The sequence below is a fragment of the Chrysoperla carnea genome, chromosome 3, assembly GCF_905475395.1.
Source record: "Chrysoperla carnea chromosome 3, inChrCarn1.1, whole genome shotgun sequence".
Lineage (NCBI taxonomy): Eukaryota > Metazoa > Arthropoda > Insecta > Neuroptera > Chrysopidae > Chrysoperla > Chrysoperla carnea.
Window position 1 is genome coordinate 76,538,655 of NC_058339.1, and position 21,539 is coordinate 76,560,193.

Below are 21,539 nucleotides of genomic sequence, written 5' to 3' on the forward strand. Positions count from 1 at the left end.
TTAACATTTAAAGTAAATCACCCTTTTCGGATCATAGTATGTTTACTGAGTGGCGCTGCGATATTTTATGAGACAAGAACAAGCAGGAGCGGTAGGCTCTTTCGGATAACAGAGGCATTCGGCTTATCCAGTGTTCGGAATTTGTGTATTTAGAATATCCGATTTATATGCCTATAAGTATATTTTATAATAATATAATTAAATATTTGTAATATAAATTAAAAAATTATTATATAACAAATACATCAAAATTCAATTAAAAACATTATAAAATTAATTTTATTAATAAAATTATTACCCATCCCTTTTATTTATTTCAAACATAAAGTCGAAGCACACACAAGAAAATAAAGCCATAAAAATGAGTTAGTATACTTACTTGTAATATAACTGTTAAAATCCACATAAAATCAGCTAATATATATGCAAACATTAGGTTTGTATGTATTGTATTCCTTAAACATTTCAAATCTCTGAAACAAGAAAATAAGAGAAAATTAATGAAAATTACTTATTATTTTTGTTTGTTATTGAAAGCAATTAAAAATTAATGATAATGAAAAAAGTAATTAAATATTTTAAAACCTTAAAAGGTTATTGATAATTAATCAGGACCGAAATTATAGCTGACAAGTGAAAACAAACAATTGACTGAGTTAATTGGTTAAATGCCATGTGTAGACAGTGTTGATTACTCTATCACATTACACATACATATATGTCACAGATACATAACTGATATACCCATGTAATACATACTATAAAATTTGCGTATAATTTGCGCTCTCGCGGGTAAACAGTGATGTTAACGAAAAAATGTTTCAAACAAAAGTTGTTAATTTTTATATTATGAACATTTTTTACATTGAAACTTTTGTTCTCTAACGGTTTACAAGATGGGTCCTACGGACACACGACCCAATCGACCTTTGTTGCTCATTTACGAACTCAACTTCACTTTTTACGTCCTAAGCACGCTTAAAAATTTCAGCTTGATATCTCTTTTCGCATTTGAGTAACCGTGATGACAGACGGATAGACAGACGACAGACAGACGACAGACAGACGACTGACAGACGACAGACAGACGACAGACAGACGACAGACAGACGACAGACAGACGACAGACAGACGACAGACAGACGACAGACAGACGACAGACAGACGACAGACAGACGACAGACAGACGACAGACAGACGACAGACAGACGACAGACAGACGACAGACAGACGACAGACAGACAGACAGACAGACAGACAACCGGAAATGGACTAATTAGGTGATTCTATGAACACCCATACCAAAATTTTGTTCGTAGCATTAATATTTATAAGCGTTACAAACTTGGGACTAAACTTAGTATACTCAAGTTCAAAATAAAAGATAGGAGATAGAAGAAGAAAAGAAGCAATTGGTAAATAAAAAAGCTTTTAATAGTTCCGTTTTATTTACGCTTTCGAAAAAGGTCATCCCATTGTACATAGATGTAAAACGTAAAAATTATTCTATTTACAAATATAGACATTATTAGGTATACCATGCATATATGAATTATATCAAGGTATATTGAGTTTAGTCCCAAGTTTGTAGAGCTTAAAAATATTGATTCTATAGTTCTATCAAACCAAAGTGGCACTGCGAAAGAGATATATATGTATGTGCACTCATATCTGCACTCTCTCTCGCTCAGTGCCACTTTGGTTTGATAGAACTGTACGAACAGAATTTCGGTATAGGTACTCATAATATCACTAAATTAGTCTATTTTCGGTTTTCTATCTATGTGCCTGTGGACACAATCAATCAAAAACGAAATGAGATATCATGCTGAAGTCAATTGTCTGTTTTCACTTGTTTAGTGATAATTTCGATGCTAACATATAAACTAATAAACTTTAGGCTTGAACATGCTATCCCCATATGTATAGATTTTGATATGCTGGGTTCAAACAATTAATTATCATAGAAATAAATGAACCAAACTGAACTGAACTGAACTGACCAATGGTCATTCAGAACATGAATATAATAGCATTATCATTAATATTAACTTACTAAACAATAGTAAAAGCTTTAGGAAGTTATTTTACCTTAAACCTAATAGTACCTAAACTATATATATATACGAATAGAGTTATTTTGTTTTAACTGAGTAGTTCCAGGTTTTTGTGTGTATTTCAATATTAATTATTGTAACATGAAATAATATACAGAGTGCTATTTAAGTTGGCTACATATGGAAAATTTTTTTATTATAAGGTTTACGAAAAAAAGTTAGTCTTTATCGTCACTCTTGACATCGAATGTTCAGGGTGTCAGAAATAGAAAAAGCTCGGTAGGAATGTTAATAGCCGTTTAGAAATGTAGACTCCAAAAATATGATGGAGAGTATTTAAACATTTTTGTAAAAGGACAATTACATTGTATGGAACACGAAGGTTGATACGTTGAGGCAAAAAACAAACTTAAGATAGCTATTTTTACTTACGCCAACAATAATAATTGTAACGTAATGTATGAAAAATAAAAGTTCGGTATTAATTATTTTAACAAGTGAAAACAAACAATTGACTGAGTTAATTTTAAAATACCATGCATAGTCAGTGTTGATTTCTTTATCACATTACACATACAAACATGTGACACATACATAACTGATAATCAAGTATAGTACATATCATAAAATTTCCGCATAATTGGCGCCCTCACGGGTAAACAGTGATGTTTACGAAAAAATGTTTTAAACAAAAGTTGTTTAATTTTTGATAAGAAATATTTTTTACTTTTAAACTTTTGTTCTATCTCTAACGGTTTACAAGATGGGTCCTACGGATTCAAGACCCAATTGACCTCATTTACGGACTCGACCTCACTTTTTACGTCCTGAGTACGCTGTAAAAATCAGCTCGAAATCTTTTTTCGTTTTTGAGTTATCGTGTCCACAGACGGACGGACGGACGAACAACCGGAAATGGACTAATTAGGTGATTTTATGAATACCTATGACAAAATTTTTTTCCTAGCATCATTATTTTTAAGCGTTACAAACTTGGGACTAAACTTAATATACTATGTATATTTCATATATACATGGTATAAAAATGTTTCAAATTAACAAATAAACATTTTAAGTATGATGATTGGTTAATTTTGATAACGGATAACGTGTTTTATAAATAGAATTTGCAAAATTTATTTTCAAATTGAAGTTGTGAAAACATTTTCTTCGTTAACAATTCATTCCTAAACAGTTATATTTCGTTCTTTTTGGCAACAACATATCCACCTTCGTGTTCCATACATGTAATTGTTCCTTTACAAAATTGTATAAATTCACTCCTACATATCTCGGGAGTGATTTCTTGAACCGTTTCCCTTTATATCTGTTCAAAATTGTCTACATTTTTAAACGATCATTACTATCGAACTTTCTCAATTTGTGGACATCCCGTACATTAGATGTCAAAAGTGAATAGATAAAGGTTAATATTTTCGAATATAAATTGAATATGTTGTTATAGCATTTAATCGAAAGAGAAACTGCGTTAATTTTTTTGACAAAAGTTATCTAGAATAATAAAGGTCATTCTCTTGTTGTTAATTTCTTTTAAGCCCATGTAAATTTTCAAGATCATTTGAAGATGATGGGCACAGCCAAATGTCCTCTATTGCCATTGACAAAGTTTGACTAAAGCATTTTCCTGTTGCTATCGTGTCTTTTTTCGATTGAATACAATAATAACATAGTTTTACGCCGCTTTTACTCTCAAAGCTAACGATTTTCGAAAAATGTTTAAAATAAAATATTGTTTGTTTTTTTATGAGAATCATTTTTCTTATTTAAAGTGTTATTTTATTTCTAACCTTTTAGGATCTAAAATGGCTATTAAAGCAACCCGAAGAACTTTGTCCTATCTGATGTCAGCACATGATATCCCTCATCAAACTCTGCTACTTTGTTTAAGTTATTTTTTTATTGGTAATAGCTACAAAACGAGCTATTAACCGTAATAGTTCTTTTTTTAAAAGCATGTCTAATACCAAAATTTTATAAAGCACTCAATATATTTTTATTCGATATATTCTTAACTAACCATAAACTAAAAACCTTATTCTTTTTTGTTATTACTCCAATGAATATTTAAGGATGTAAACATGTTCCTAGTTAGAAATACTAGATGACTGACTACACATAGAAATGTTCTCTCTATTTACATACGAACAAAAATATTGTTAGTTTTATAATATTAAACTTGAATGAATGAATATAACTTTGTTGTTCCTACTTCTACAAAAACTTTATATATATATACATTTTATGGAACTATTCCAGATGTCATGTTGGTGATTTATGGTTGTAAGAATAACACAGGAATGTTTTTATGTGTGACCAATGTTGCATGATTCGAAATTATTCTTGACAATGGATTTATAAATATTTTTTTATTGTTATAATATCGAAATAAAATCTTGTATCAATTATATATGAGAATTCTTAAATTAAACTTTTCTTAGAAAGTTTTTCGAAGTAATTTTACTTTTTTTTGAATGACTAGGCAAGACGGAAGTCTCAGATATAAAATGTATAATCGAAAATTTTCATTGTCGTTTATTTTTAAAGACAAATATTTCAAACAAAAGTTTTTGCGTTTCGATCTGTAGGTGGCATTGAATTTGGACTTCATTTTCATTAAATTGTCGATTCAGGTTCATTACTGATAAAAGCCATTTAAAATAAAATCCTAAAAGATTCAGAAAATATTGAATATTAAACCTATTTAATGGCAATAGTTTGCGAGATAGTGAAGTTTTAACGGTTCCATCTGCATTTTCACTAAGACAATGCTGCTTCAGGCCCAATCGTAATCTTGATGAAGTCTCATAAATTATTTCTGCATACCTGTTTGTTCTGATTTCAGTCTGGAGGACATGGTGAATGCAGAAGTAATTTAATATACTCACAGCTTCGGAGCCTGTGGAAGCCAGAGTATCTTCTCTCTTGGAAATTGATTTTGACGACGGTAATTAATTTGATTTAATTTAAAATTTAATACACACTGAATGATACTGTATAGTTTGGCAACCATCTGGTTAGCCATTGATAATATATAAAGTAAGAAGAGTTTAATATATGAAGTAAGATGTTCTTATGCATAAAACAAAGAAAACTACACAGTTGTTTCATATAGCAATCACATGCGTAGGTTTCGTGTGCTTATTGATAGTTATCATGCCACATAGGGGACAGTGCCTTGATTGTTGTTATTGCTATACAACACAACTGCGTTATTTTCTTTGTTTTATGCTAAAGAACGTCTTACTTCATATATTACTAAAGTGATACCCACCCGCTTCGCTGGGTTTAGAAGTAAAGATTGATAAAGATTGCTCTCGCTTATCCCCTTTCTATAACACTCGAAATAATGGTAAGGATTGTTTTATACAGGTAAAATTTATGTATGGTTTTCTTTTTTTTTTTTTTAATGTATAATAGTCGTAATTATTCATTGAGTATATCAGAAAAGATGGTCGTGAAATATTTTATTTTAACTATTTTTACAGAAATCTGTAATTTATGCTAATGTCAAATGACTACTTTTATAGAAATCTATAATTTTTGGTAATGTCAAATTAAATTTATTTATTTATTTTTTAATATATCTTTATAAATTATATCTCATGTGTTATTCTGAAGTATGAGCTATATTGCTGTACAGTTTCATTAAAAACCATTCGCTAGTTTTAGCACGAAAGTGTAACAAACAAACAAACAAACAAACACGCTTACTTTCGCATTTATAATATATAGAGATAGAGGTATGAGATACTTTCCTTAATACATATATTTATAAATGGATAACGAGATGTTTGTCAAACTGTATACAGCATTTGTCGTGATAGTTTTTCTTTTCGGGTTACTATTTTTACTCTACATTGCATGCAACTAGAACTAGAATCGAATGAAAAACAAAATAAAATTTTAGAAATACTTACTTAAAGTATAAAAATATCGCAATTGCTATAGTTAATGCTAATAATGATATTGTATAGCCAATAAAATATATATAACTTGTTAATTCAATACCAGGATCAAATTCTTGATTATCATTGTTTGCATTACGTATGACGTCATTACATGATGAATAATTTGTATAACGATCCCATGTACCATTCAAATGACACCATTTACTTGCATTCTCTGAAACAAAAAGTCACGAAAATTATTAATAATACAATAATATCAATTTTACAACAAATTGATGAAATCGTCATATATTTTTTTAAGCAATACAGGTAAAATTTTGATAATCGGAACTCAATAAAATTCAGGGGTGTTCCGACTAGCGGAATTGGGTAAGAAAAATGTTAGTTTCAAAGGCACACATCTTATAAAAGATTCAGTCAAACATTAGCGAACATTTTAAATTAGAAAGTTGTTCTTTATAAAAACGTAAATATTTGTTGTTTGAAACACTTTTTCGTAAACCGAATAGTTTAGACAGTAATTGATATCAAAAATCTAATTTGCGCGTTTCTTTATTAAATTTGAACAAAAGCGAACTTTTTAAAAAACAGATCACTTTTACTGAAACACACAACGGGTGAGCAAATCTCTAACCACGTGACTATAGATTACCAATCGGTTGACGGTTTGAAGGTGTTGAATAGGTACTATTTTTGAATAAAGTAGATTTCTGTATTACCATATTTATTGTTTTCAAAAAATATGTTTTCCTTTACAAAATATTCAATTGTAATAAAAAGAAAATCTTTGTTAAAAAAGGGAAAATTGAGATATATAATTATTACAAAATAATATTAAAAATAAAATTTTGAATTTAAATAATAAAAGAAAACCACAATATTTTTAAATACTACAACGTTTAACATATATTTTTATTATTTTTAATTTGTACAATGGTTTCTCTCTACTGTTATTGTATTTTCTTACGTTTTTATTTATTTTTTAATAAAAACTTTCGCCATTGTGAATTATAATTTTACTTTTTACTTCCCTGTACGAAATAATAGAAGTATTCTACCCGTGAAAAAAAATTCGATATCAAGTTTTCAAATAACCATTTTTAGCATCCCTAAATCTGTTTGATTAAATGAATTTATATTTTTGTCCCAATTTCCTAGATCAATTTTTATATTTTATAAATACGTATTTTGACTACCAAGTAGTCTTCATTAGTATATGGATTAGCTAATCGTAATTATTAGCGAATTGCCGATGGAAATGACTATTGCTTTTTTACTGATGAAGGAATTTTGAAAAATTTTCTTCAAATGTTCATGGAACCTACCTACTAGATGTCAAAAATTACCATCGTTAAAATTTATATACTATATATGTATATACACGTGTATCTATACGTTTATGTGTCTGTAAACTCTCGAGCGGTCGCAATTTAAGTCCGAATTGAATAAAATGGCGACTCTCCAGGTCGGAGAGTTCGTCAAAGAGAGGTTGGTTCAAGTAAGTCCATCTCCTCATGACAGGAGCTGGGCACTGACAGAGAATATGAGACATTGTATCCCCCTCCTCAACACTGTGACAGCTCCTGCAGTAGTCGTGATACACTTTCAGGCGTTCAGCATGCCTCCCGTCCAACCAGTGTCCTGTAATAGCCGCAACAACTTTGCAAACAGGGGCCCTTGGAAGTGATCTAAGATCTTCGGAGCGCCTGCGATTGTACTCAGACCATATATGTCTTGTAGTACCACAAGTACGTTCTTCCATCCATCTTAGATTGACCCTTTTTAAGATATCCCCTTTGAGAAGCAACAAGCCGTTCGCAAATGGAACTCCCGCATATTCATTGATGCTTGTGTCCGGCAACATTGTGCCATTTTTGGCAAGTTCGTCGGCTTCGCTATTTCCTGGAATGTTCCTGTGTCCCGGTACCCATACCAGGTTTACATTCACTTGTTCCGCCAGCTCATTTATGGACATACGGTAGTCTTGTGCTACCTTTAACGTTAGAAAGACTGAGCTGAAGGATTTAAGAGCTGCTTGGCTCTTATATAATATTGTGTGTTACTCGTTGCTAATTTAGTGACGGTCTGCCCATCCGTTTTTAATGGTTTCGTTGTGAGGTTTTCATCAATCTATACCCACTACCCTTAAAACTTTGTTGTATGTGGTAGTACAAACAATTTTTAGATTTCAGTAAAGAATTCCTTTCTGACTCTCTTTGAATTAATTATGACTAACGTACAAGGAAGTTATATAGTGATAACGGTAGAGATATCTCCATTGTGTTTAAGTACTAAATATTGTACTAAAGAATGTGCGAGATATGACTGCGTAATATATTTATAAAAATAAGTACTTAAGGTGCTTCCTTTAAAAGTGAAAAAAATTGTAAATATTTTTTATCATAATAAAGTATTAAATCGATCAAGTGTGTGTCAATTTCAGCTCTTCATAGAAACGTAGAAATTGGGTAGATTATAAAACGAAAACTTTCCTAAATGGTGAATTTATGTAAAAACAAAATAAATGGAGCGAAAACGGACGGCAAGATTAGTAAGACTGTACCGGTTCTAGCACAATAATGATCAACGTTTAGCAATCCAGTGGCTGTGTAGGATTTTTTGGAGTGAGGAAAGTATAGACTCTAGTCAAGTGTTTTTTATAATTTGTTAGGAAGGATAAAAATAAATAAATATAGAAATAATAAAACGTTAGTTTAGCTTATAAAAACAAGCCACGGGACTCTGAAATAAATAAAAATTAAAATTTGTGAAATTATTTATATATAATTATTTGCAATGTTTTTGATATAAACAATTCATTATCATTTATTTACCATATAATGAATCAAATTTTCCATAAATTATTTATAATATTTTTGAATAATATACATACATTAAAATGATATTTTAATCTCGATATGATATAATATCGTAATAAAATATTTATAATATTTTACGTGGAACACTAAAGCGTATAGTTATATATATTTTTTAATTTCCGGGATTTTATCTGAATTTTTAGAATATAATTTTTTTTTTCTATTTAAATATTTCCAATCAAAGTAATATGCGGAAAAGATGAAATATTCTTTGACAAACAAATTTTCGTGAACAAAAAGTTAAATATTCATGTTTTAAGTTTTGATACAAATATTTCTTTAGCTAATGAAGAGACATTTTTATACCATGTATATATAAATATATCAAGGTATACTAAGTTTAGTCCCAAGTTCTTAACGCTTAAAAATATTGATGCTACCAACAAAATTTCGGTGCAAATGTTCATTAAATCAACTAATTAGTCCATTTTCGGTCGTCCGTCTGTCCGCGGAGACGATAACTCAAAAACGAAAAGAGATATCAAGCTGAAATATTTATAGCGTGCTTAACATGTAAAAAGTGGGGTCGTAAATAAGAAACATAGATCAATTGGGTCTTGGGTCCGTATGACACATTTGAAACCCGTATGAAAACGTAAGAGATAAGAAAAAAAATTAAATATATGAAAAAGGTTCCTTATAAAAAAATAACCATCTTTTGTTTGGAACATTTTTTCGTAAACATTCGACGACGCAAACTAGGTGCAAATTTTATGGTATGTATTATATGGGTATATCCGTTATGAGTGTGGCTACCTAAAAATGCATATTTTCTTTCCTTACGTTGCGTTATCAACACCGTCTATACATGGTATTTCTACAGTTAACTCAGTCAATTGTTTGCTTTCATTTGTTTTTTTTTTTTTTTTTTTAACTCTACTTCTATTCACAATATTTTATTGTTTTTCTGTTATATGTTTATTATATAAATTTATTATTTATTCTGTTTTAGGTACATTAATTTGAATTTTATGTCTGTTTCAAATCTACTTTCGATTTTTAACCGACTTCAAGCAAAAAAAGCAGCGGTTCTCAATTCGACTATATTTTTGTTTGTTACCACAAAACTTTCGACTGGGTGAACCGATTTTGATGATACTTTATCTATTTAAAAGCTGGTGCTTCCCGTGTGGGCTCATTTGATTTTTATTCAGTTTTGACAACGGCATCCATGAGAAAAGTATAAAAGTCTTAAATTTGTACAAAGTATGCACGACAAGAGGACGAATAACTCAATATCAGGCCAACTGATTTCGATGATTCTTTTTATAATGACAAATAAATATAAGAAAAAATGACTTCAAAAGAAAAATTTTTCAAAACAAATTAATATGCACTAAAAAGTAAAAAAATAACGATAATATAATGTAGTTAAAATTATTGTTATTTTTGGAGTCGGTGTCAGCCAAGAAAACAACTATGGCCATACAGTTTGCTACAGTAGCTTGGTTGATACCGACTCCAAAAATAACAATAATTTTAACAACATTATATTATCGTTATTTTTTACTTTTAAGTACATAATCATTTGTTTTGAAAATGTTTTCTTTTGAAGTCGGTTGCCTTTTTGTTAAAAGTTTTTTTTTTTTTATATTTTTTTAAATTTATTACCTTTCTTATATATTTTATTATATGATATCCCAACGAGCCTTATACTTTATCAACAAGTTAGATAGAAATTCAATGAGTTTGTTTCTCTTTAAACTTTGGAAAAATTACCAATTTTTAACAAAAGTTTCTTAAATTTGAAACATTGAGTAATTTTCTTTACTTTATAAAATTTACATTGCCTTGAAAACCGTATTAAGAGATACATAATTGAATAAATGAAACTGATATGTGAAAGAAATTGCGTTCAGTTTCACATGGATCATGAAATATACCTAAGAGTAAGTAATTGAAAAATATATGTGTATGAAGATAGATTTAGTACGCACATATGAAGGAATCCTTTAAAATCCTTAACGTACAAATGCTTATATTGAACGTATCACAAGAAATGTAATTTGATTATTTTTTACAATCCATAGACATAAAACTCAAACTTTAAAAAAAAACTACGTAGCATTGAAAATTACTTGTGTTGTTACGAGATTATATTGACACAAACCTATACTTTCTGAAAGTAGTACGAACGAACGCCAAGGCAAGTTTTGACTTGTGGCTGAAATTATTTGTATCATATTTTGATGATTAATTTTGTGACAACTGCATGAATGTAGACGAAAAGTAAATAAAAAGATAAGTAATTCAAGTAAATAATAAAATTTTTCGATATCTGCCTGGGTTTTTGAAATATTGAAAGCCTAATAATTCAACAAAATTTTAAATTTTCGATATTTTGAATATTTGTTCCGGATATAATTCACTATCAAAATTGAAAACATATATTTTTTGAATTTCTGTCTCCTCTACAAGACCCAATTGATTCATGTTGATCATTTACGAACTCGACCTCACTTTTTACGTCTCGAGCACGCTTTAAAAATTTCAGCTTGATATATCTTTTCGTTTTTGAGTTATCGTGTTGACAGACAGTCATACGGACAGGCAACCGGAAATAGATTAACTAGGTGATTTTATGAACACAGCTTAACTTAATATACTATGATATATTTCAAATATACATGGTATAAACATACCGAGCAAAGCAGATATTATAGACTATAAGAGATAGGGATTTGAAAATTTGCATGTTGCTTCAACTAATGGTCTTGTGAAATATTCTCAAAAAATCAAAAACAATATAAGACTTTCGAAAATTTTCCTAAACCAAATAAATGGCGGTCTAAAGGTCGACATAATTGTGTTGGTTTTTTAAATTCTTCTACTTCATAAAAAAATAATGCAAGTACTGACATTCAACACTTTCTTTACAGGATATTTCAACAATTAACTCAGTGAATTGTTTGTTTTCACTTGTTTTTTGTATGCTTTTATAAAACACAATTTAATTTTTATTTAAAAACTTCAAATCTTTCATAAAGCGTATGTACAGTTGTAAAAATTACATACCGTATAAAAACGAATGAAATATTGTTATTTACTTATACCTTTTGCAAATTTCATAATGTTGACTGACTTCTAGTGTATAAACGACATCAACAAACAACAAATAACACACAACAACTTATGTATTATTCCTTTTTATTCCCAATGAAAATAATATAGTTAAGTAGGAATGGCAACGGTTAGTATTTAAAAAAAATAATAATAAAATATAGGAATGTATGTAAATTATGCATATATCATTTTTAACAACAAGGAACAATGAATACAAGCATTGTGAAAATTGTAATTTGACGAACAAAGGATAATCATAAATATAATAAATGTATGAGCAAAAATCTTATTGGGTAATCTGTCATGGAATGTAGGTAAGAAAATCAACTGAGATTTTTTGTAGAAATGACAATACCTGATATATTTTTTAGAAATAACAATACACGAGATATTTTTTTAGAAGTAACAACGCACAAACCTCATGCAAATTGACTGCCCAGCTAAATTGTCTGAATTTTAAACTAATCATTTTAGCACGCTTTCATTAGCTTCATACATATGTTAGTATGTTAGTATGTTAGTATTTTAGTATGTTAGTATGTAACGGAAACATTGAACATGATTTTGACCCAATTCAAAACGTTGGATTAAATCGAAATTTGGCATACTTTCCAAGGACCGATGACAATAAAATAATATAAAGGTCTTTTGATTACCCTAATCGGGATTTCCAGGATTGAAGATTTCCATATCCGAAAATATGTACATGTATTTGCGCTTCCACCATATTTATACTAAATTTTTGATAAATAAAAAATAGTCTAACTAACTAAAAATACAAAATAAAGAATAGTTTAAAAAACTTAAAAACACGACTTTGTAGCTAGCTGAACTAAAAGGTAGAAAATAATTTCTTTAAATTAAAAAAGAAACATTTTATCACAAAAAAGCGTGTGGTGCTTTTTAAGATATTTTATAATTACTTTTGTTTTACCAATATCAGCCTATATAATATTTACAATAATTGAAATTTAGCACCCCACGATTCTTGATAACGATAAAATGTTTTTTTGGAAATTAAAGAAATAATTTTCTACCGTTTAGTTCATCTAGTTACAAAAGCGTGTTTTTTAATTTTTTTAATCTCTTATTTATTTTTAATTTGAACAATTGCAAAAGTTATAAACAATTGAAGATGACAAAAAAAGTTATTTCGTTTTTTGCCAATATGTTAATTACTAAGAAATTTAAAAAGATTCTTAGACAGGAGGAAATTTCCAATACAAACTACCACTCTTGGAAGTCTATCTTGATTATTTATAATTTTAATTTAACGCTGGGAATTAATAGAGCTTTTTGCAACATTTTTAGATTATTGTAATCTCACACTAAATAATTTTTTTAAGGTATTAAATATTAATATAAAACTTTGAAAAATTATGGTGTGTTCGAAACACTTTAAAGAATTTATTGACGTTGGAAATTTATCTAAAAGTTAGACAATTATTTATTTACAAAACTTTCTCGAATTTTTGTTTTCATTATAAACTAACAATAATGTTTAAATAATTGCGGTACAATTTCTTGGCTTCGTGGAGCCTTTTGTACGCATTTAATTAACAAGACCATGTCAAAAGAATTGAAAAAATTGTAATACTTTGCTTATAAAACATTTTTATGTTTTCCAAAAATGCATAAAAATAAAAACTCATGCACATTTGGTTAACTTAAAAAGAAATATTTACAAAAAATACAATTTGTAGAATAAAAACTAGTTACAATGCCTACTAAACCCTTGTCTTTTTTTTTTTTTGAGAAGTGTCTTACTAGGATCATTTTTCCACTTTTAATGTTGAAAAATAAAGCTAACTATAAAAAATGGAAAAAGAAAATGTAGATGTAAGATTTTTCTATAGAAAACCCATCTGCACCATTAATGAAATCAGCATTAAAGACACTTAATTTACTTTTATTATCTTTTTATAAAAGAACATTATACATATAACCAACAGTACAACAACAGAATTTCTCTAGCTAGATGTAGCGTATAAACCGAATATACAGCGAAATAGCAAAATAAAAACATCCATTTTTTGCACAGCCAAGTACAAAGCTCGTTGTTGCTTTGTTTGTCTCGTGTGTTTATCCCCCCACCCATTTTTTTTAGCTTCAATTATTTATTATTCAAAATGAATAATACAATAAAAAAATACTTTCTCTATTTACGCTATTTTTATTTTTTAGTCTTTATTTCGTGGAAAAAATAATACATAAGTTTTATTACGATTATAAGACCATAATAAATAAAAACATGCTTTTGCTTGTAATTTATTTAAAATAAATATGATGTTATTTAAGGTTATAGGAACACTACCATCCGGGAAGACCGACCGTTCTCCTCTGGAAATGGACATAGATTTTGTTGCTTAAGTATGTTTTTATGCCAAATGTTGAATTTATGAAATTTATAGACCAAAAATTTCTGATTTACTCCCATCGAGGCCAAATCAAAAGGGGGTTTAGTTTCCTCTTCTTACAAAAATCTTGTTACGCCCATGTAACGCCCATGTTTTTAGATTAGCATTTGTTTGTATTGGAAGAGATTGAAATTTACATTTCTTATAATTTGTATCAATAAAATGCTTTGTCCTGAAGGACTGACTACTAAAGCACTGAGCGTAGAGACATAAAACTTGGATAGTATGTTCTTTGTATGACGTAGGCATCCGATAAGAATGGATTTTCCAAAATTCCACCTCGAAGGGGGTAAAAAGAGGATGCGAATTTTGCATATGGGAAAATAGATAAATATAGATCCACGTTTGTGTGTTATCAATGATCTGTTAACCAAACGACTTTGGTATCAGGAGAAAGATAATTTAATTAAGAAAATGATGATTTTGGCTTGCTTTCATGTAAAAAAATTGATTAAAATTAATTAAAAATAGTCAAAAAAAAAATAGTCAAAAGATAATTAAAAATATTATTGTCTCATCTGATTAATTATCAGATGGGTGAAGATCAACCATACACCGCTTCTTGTATTGAAGGTATTTTTTAAAATTTATCGCGTAAGGGGCTCAAAATATGGTTGAATGTTTGCATGAGGCTTTATCAATTTTGAAATTAGAATTGCAAAGAATGATATATGAGCTAATGGTTCAAAAGAAAACTGTATTACTAACTATTTTCAAAAAATTCACTATCCAAGGCGTAAAAATACGAGGAGAAAGTTGATATGAAACTTTGTAATTTTTTAAGTTAGGATTGTACAAATTGATTTATGTGCTCATGGTTTGAGAAAGAAGTATACTGTATCACACTTTTATTTCATTCTTAAAAGGAGCACAGCGAACTCCATGGAAGAATGCCACGTTGTTTTCCAAGGGAATGTAAGAAAAGTCTTTTCTCTAAGTCTTTAAAATTGGTTCTCTAAATGAATCAACGGTTCATTAAATGAATCATTTATGGAATACATTGAAATGAATCATTATCACGAGCGAAGACGTGGACAAAAGTTATTATATAACTCGAAGAATTATGAGAAAATATATTGTAGAATACTTCGAGCATCGTTCAAATCTTCGAGAAAAATACGGTTTTTAGGCATCATAGTAATTACACGATTGTTCGTATTTAATGAATTTGACTATAGAAAGTCTTAAGAAAAAAAATGCTTTTCATTATTTGTGTAGAATCTTTTCAATAGAAAAGAACACACATATCGAATTCTTTAAATAACTTCTAGGCGAATAACTAGAAATACGATTCAGAAAAAGTACTATAAAAATTGTATTATTATCTCTTTAAGAAAATACCAGTGAATAAATAGAACGCTATTATATTTCGAACAACATTTCTGCAAGGAATAAAATGAGATATATTGAAATTGGGACATGTTTAAATTGTTTAGACATTATGTTGAAATTTTTATTATAGCTTTAGCATTTTAATGGTCCTTTGAATTCAAATCACTTAAAGCAAGTGAATACAAACGATTGACTGAGTTAATTGTTGAAATACCATGTATGGACAGTGTTGATTACTCTATCACATTACACATACATACATGTCACACATATATAACTGATATTCCCATATAATAAATTCTATACAATTTGCACATAATTTGCGCTCTCGCGGGTAAACAGTGATGTTTACGAAAAAATGTTTCAAACAAAAGTTGTTTATTTGTTAAAGGAAAATTTTTAAACTTTTGTTCTATCTCTAACAGTTTACAAAGATGAGTCCTACGAACCCAAGAAGCAATTGACCTATGTTGCTCATTTAAGAACTCGACCTCACTTTTTACGTCCTAAGCATGCTATAAGCAATTCAGCTTGATATCTATCTATCTTGAGATATCGTGATAACAGACGGACAGACGACAGACAGACAGACAGACAGACAACCGGAAATGGACTAATTACGTGATTTTATGAACACCTATACCAAAATTTTGTTCATAGCATCAATAGTTTTTTAAGCGTTACAAACTCAGGACTAAACTTAGTATACCTTGGTATAATTCATATACATGGTATAAAACAAGCGAAAAAAGGTAAATAATGAATATTACTTTAAATTTACTTTATAAAAGAAAGTTAAATTTGATTCTAAAATTTTTATGAATGATTTTTCTTTGTGAAGCAAACGAAAATTTTTGGAGATAAGAAAGTAAGAAAATAAATGTGTCCTTTTGATCTAAGGAATTTTTAGAATTTGGAATTAATATCGATTTGTAGGATTGGGAATAAGCAAATAATAATTTCGAAATTATTTTCTAGAATTTTTTCGTTTTTCGAGAATGTTTCACAAGACCACTAGTGGAAGTTACCTACAAATTTTCAACTCCCTATCTTTGATAGTTTTGAAGAAAATCAACACCAAAGTTTTGTGATAATTTGCGGCCTCTCGGATAAGCGATGCTTATGACAAAGAGTTTCAAACAAAAGTTGTTAATTTTTTTTCATAATTAATAACTTTTATTTTTAAACTTTTGTTGTATCTCTTACGATTTGTTGTATCTCTTACCATTTTAAAATTGTTTCATCTCGGTCAATTTTGAAGCTAGAAAGTGGAAAAAAAGTGTGCACAATTAAATCGGCTAGAACTTTTAGTACAACTCTTTTTTTTGATGCACAGTTTTTTTTTGTAATTTGTAAAAACAGATTAAAGCCCACAACTACCCTCTCCCCCCCCCAAGTAGGAAAAGATGCATCAAATTTTTCTTTTTAGATATTTAGTTTCATTATACTAAAACGTCCATAGAATAATTTATACTTTGTTTATTATTTTGGGATTATGATAAAGTTATATATCTTGATATTTAAGTTATAATTAAAATCTATGTACTCCATAAATCAGTAGTTTAAATATCGGCATCTAGGTGTATTTACAAGAGGACATTAGTGGTGGTATAATCTAATCTCCAAGGATATAAATTGTACTTGGGAATATTAAATTTATAAAGCTACATTTACAATACGAAATAAATCATCAAGGATAGAAAAGCCAAGTTAAGACCAGATATGGCTGTTAATTATTGATATTGAGATTATTAGTTATCATTGTTTTTCGATCTCTTTTAATTTTAAGCAAGAAATTCTAAGCAAGTAACGTTATCCGCGGAGGTATTAGAAATTTAGGTTAGTTTGAAAGTTTGAACTGTGGCGAACAATGGATAGAGGTTTTACATCTATCTCTTCTAATTCTTCAATCATTCTTTTGCTGTCCAACATTTTAAAGATGCACAAAGTTTTTCTAACCCTCAATACTGAACTAACTTTTCCTCTAGTTTTCCTCGATCTCTTTTTACAAGCTTTTATTTAACTGGCAATGTTTGTATGTATGTATGTGAATTTGACTATAAAAAATTGTGTTCGAGTGAAATCATACAACTGAATTTTACTACATAAATAATTAATATGGAAATGTATGGTCAAATAAACCTGGTTAAATTCATTTCAAAAACCTTGGGTGGTACGCCATATTGGATATAAATGTGCATGCAAAATTTCAACTCAATAAGCTGAGGATAAAGCTTGTTGAGTTGAAATTTTGCATGCACATTTATATCCAATATGGCGTACCACCCAAGGTTTTTGAAATGAATTTAACCAGGTTTATTTGACCATACATTTCCATATTAATTATTTATGTCATGCCTTTTACAAACTGAATCGATTTTAAAGATCATCGCTAATTTTTTAGTTTTTCGGTCACGGAAACCTAAGCTCACACTTGAAACATAGCGAAAAACCCTCTCCATTAAATTACCTTTCAAATGAAACTAAAATCGATTCATCCGTTTAGGCACTACGATGCCACAGACAGACAAACACACATAGCGGTCAAACGTATAACCCCTTTTTAGTTCGGGGGTTAAAAATTAAGAGATATATGTATTTCTCATTTAACATTAATGTATATTTTACACCAGATTTTTCTAGCACGGAACGCAGGAAAAACTACAAGAAAAATATTCAATCAAATTTTTTTTTAGTTGAATACTCTAATGGATGTCTTCATCGGAGCTTCATCATTTCACATGAGTGAAGAATGATTTTTTTGTTGTTGTAAGGAATGTGTTGTGTATGAATAACGATAACAATGAAGGGAGATCATTCTAAATTTCTGAGAAATAGTCGACAATATTCAATTGTATTTGAATTATTTTCTACAAAAAAAGAATGCACGAAATATTTTTAAAAAATACCAAGTGTTTCAAAAAAGTGCACAATAGAGAACCATTTACTAATTAAATTCCACGCGCAATAGCAAATAGCAGATATTTGATGTACAGTTTAGTATTTCTACATAAATTGTAGGAGTATTTTAGTTTTCAGCAAACATTTATTTGATTATTTAAACAAAAGTGTTGATTTGAAATACTTAATAAACAATTTTCTTATTTTAAGACTTTAGTTTAAAAAAAGGGTATAGTGGTAAAAAATCGTAATTTCAAGAAAAACTTTATTCTGTTATAGAATAAAAACCCATCTCTTTGGAATACCACATGTCAATGGACGTAGGTATAACTCAAAAGTTAATTAAAGTTTTATCTGAACAGGTACGGATTCGTTGTCGAAAATTTGCTTTAAATGAAACTTGGTAAGTATTTGGATACCAGCGTATAAATGATCTTAAATTCAATATTATAAAAGCATCAGGGATTTTTATTCAACGTTCGTGTTCATTTATTTTCATCTTTTAAGTTGTGAAAAAAAACAATCGTGAGTTAGCTGTAGAAATACCTTGTATAGAGAGTGTTGAAAGTTTTGGGGAAAATAAACACCAAATTTTTGCCCTAATTTACGCTTTGGGAGAGAATCAATGAAATTTACGAAAAAAAAATGTTGAAATTTAAAGTCGTTTATTTTTATTATAAGGAACAACTTTTATATTTAAACTTTTGTTCTTACGATTTACAAAGTGGGTCCTACGCAGCCAAAACCTAATTAACCTATGTTGCACATTTACGAACTAAAACTCACTTTTTATGTCCTGAAACCTCTTTTCGTTTTTGAGCTATCGTGCTGATAGATAGACAATGGAAATGAGCGAATTATGAATGTTTTTATGGACATATACCAAAATTTAGCTCGTATCATCAATGTTACCAAGTTTTACAAACTTAGGACTGATAGTAGTATACCTTGATATATGTTTCATATGTACAGAGTATAAAAATTCGTCTTTTTTTAATATAAGTAACTTTTGCATGAATCGTTTTTTCATATAATCCGATTCAATTAAGTGTGTATAAATCTGAGCAAAACGGTCCTAGATATATGACTAATTGTCTAATTCGATGAAGACTATAAATTATTTATAATTTATCTAGCTTTGCAGTAGCAATCAGAGATTTGTCTGTCACACATATTTAATACAGTCAAAATTGGCTATAACGAAATTCAAGGAATATTTATAGGAAATCCGATAGTCCGAATCCGATAGCTATTAGCGATATCTACATTTTTATATTAAAGCGGAAGTAAGTGCATATGTCCATATGTTGGTTGTTATGGATGACTCATTGATCGCTAAAGCCGATATTCGGTTAAAAATAAAGTTAACAAGGCTAAAAGTCTAAAAGGGTCTTAATAGTATTTAAAGGTGGTGCTTTTCACTTTAATTAGTAGAAAAAAACGCAAACTTTGAGTTTAAATTTGAGGAAATAACTCTACAATAGCTATAAATATATAGCCTTCTATAATATTATGTACATATATTTTTTTTAAATAGCAAAAAGAAATTTTGGAAGATTTTATCCTCATATGTTCCCTGTAGACTTCTTTAAAAAATGTTTTTTCAACTGTTGCCCTAATATCTCGATTTCGCATGGTCTAAAAGAAAAAAATTCCAAAATAAATATTAAAGTACTCCTTATTTTACAGGTAATGATGGGAGTTTGTTCTTCTGAAGCCGTGGGCGAAAGCTAGTACCAAATATACCGCTAGTTTGACTGACATCTAGGCATATAAATATCACGAGTATGACAGAATACATGCGTTAAGCAATGCATCTAAGAGAGAGGTATTATATACATGTGTTGACCCCCACTTTCTGCAAGCATACAACAGAAGAACTGTTGTATAGCATAAAAGACACGAATGCCACGATACAAGTAACTTTTGCAATTTCATATAACATCTATAATACCTGTTACTTAGATGCATTGCTTAACGCATGTACTCTGTCATATTTGTGATAGTTATATGCCTAGATGTAACTTGAAATAGTGGTATGTTTAAATATCATTTTGGCTGGAACTTTTCATTTTCGTCGCTATAGCCAATTTTGATTGTATGCTGTTTATTATTATAAATTGTTGATAAACACAGTCATATGTAATATTTGGTTGATAAACATAAATAATAACACTTTAGACAACATACATACACTAAAACTAACTACACACTATGATTGTTGACATTAAAGACATACATTTCATACTTTATATTAATAATACTAACTAACATAGACAGTTTATTATAATGAAATGCAATTAGTATTTGTTAATATTATGACATATTATTATTTTAAACTAATACCAAGTATAATAATTATTATTTATTATTATCTATAATATTACATACATTTATATACAATTATAATTATTATTGTACATTATATATAGAGTGGGTCATTTTCAATCAATACATAGTATAAAACAAAGTCGCTTTCTCTGTCCCTATGTCCCTATGCCCCTTTGTATGCTTAAATCTTTGAAACTACGCAACGGATTTTGATGCGGGTTTTAATAGATAGAGTGATTCAAGAGGAAGGTTTTTATGTATAATACATCCATATTATAGTAGAGTAAGGGGTTGAAATAGGGGTTGAAAGGGATATGCTTCAAAAAATAAAAAAGTTGTGCATCGATTAAGCTCAAATATTGACACGATATACAACCAGCTTAAAAGATCTATTGTTTTTATCTACTTTTAACCTTCGGAGGGTAGAAAGGTGTAGCGAGAAAGTGGGAAGGAATTATCGAATATTTACAAATATACCTAAGTGGGGTATCAAATAAAAGAGCATGACGTGTACATTACAAAACTGTTATCCCACGCAAGGAAATGTGGAGGGAGGGGTGCAAGTGGGGATGTTGCCCAGCAAAGCGGGTAGTTCACAGCTAGTAATCTATAATGTATAATAGCTTGTTT

At 29.1% G+C, this 21,539-nt stretch overlaps 1 protein-coding gene across 2 annotated transcripts in view; it reads right to left on the reverse strand.

The window, feature by feature from the left end:
- The window catches only part of LOC123294776 (diuretic hormone receptor-like), a 402,325-nt gene that overhangs the window by 105,424 nt on the left and 275,362 nt on the right, over positions 1–21,539 (reverse strand). For both annotated transcript variants that reach the window (XM_044875917.1, XM_044875918.1), the window contains 2 exons: positions 5,996–6,200; positions 380–473 (listed from right to left, as the gene is read on the reverse strand). In XM_044875917.1, coding sequence (XP_044731852.1) covers positions 380–473; positions 5,996–6,200 — 299 coding nt within the window. The remainder of the gene's footprint in view (positions 1–379; positions 474–5,995; positions 6,201–21,539) is intronic.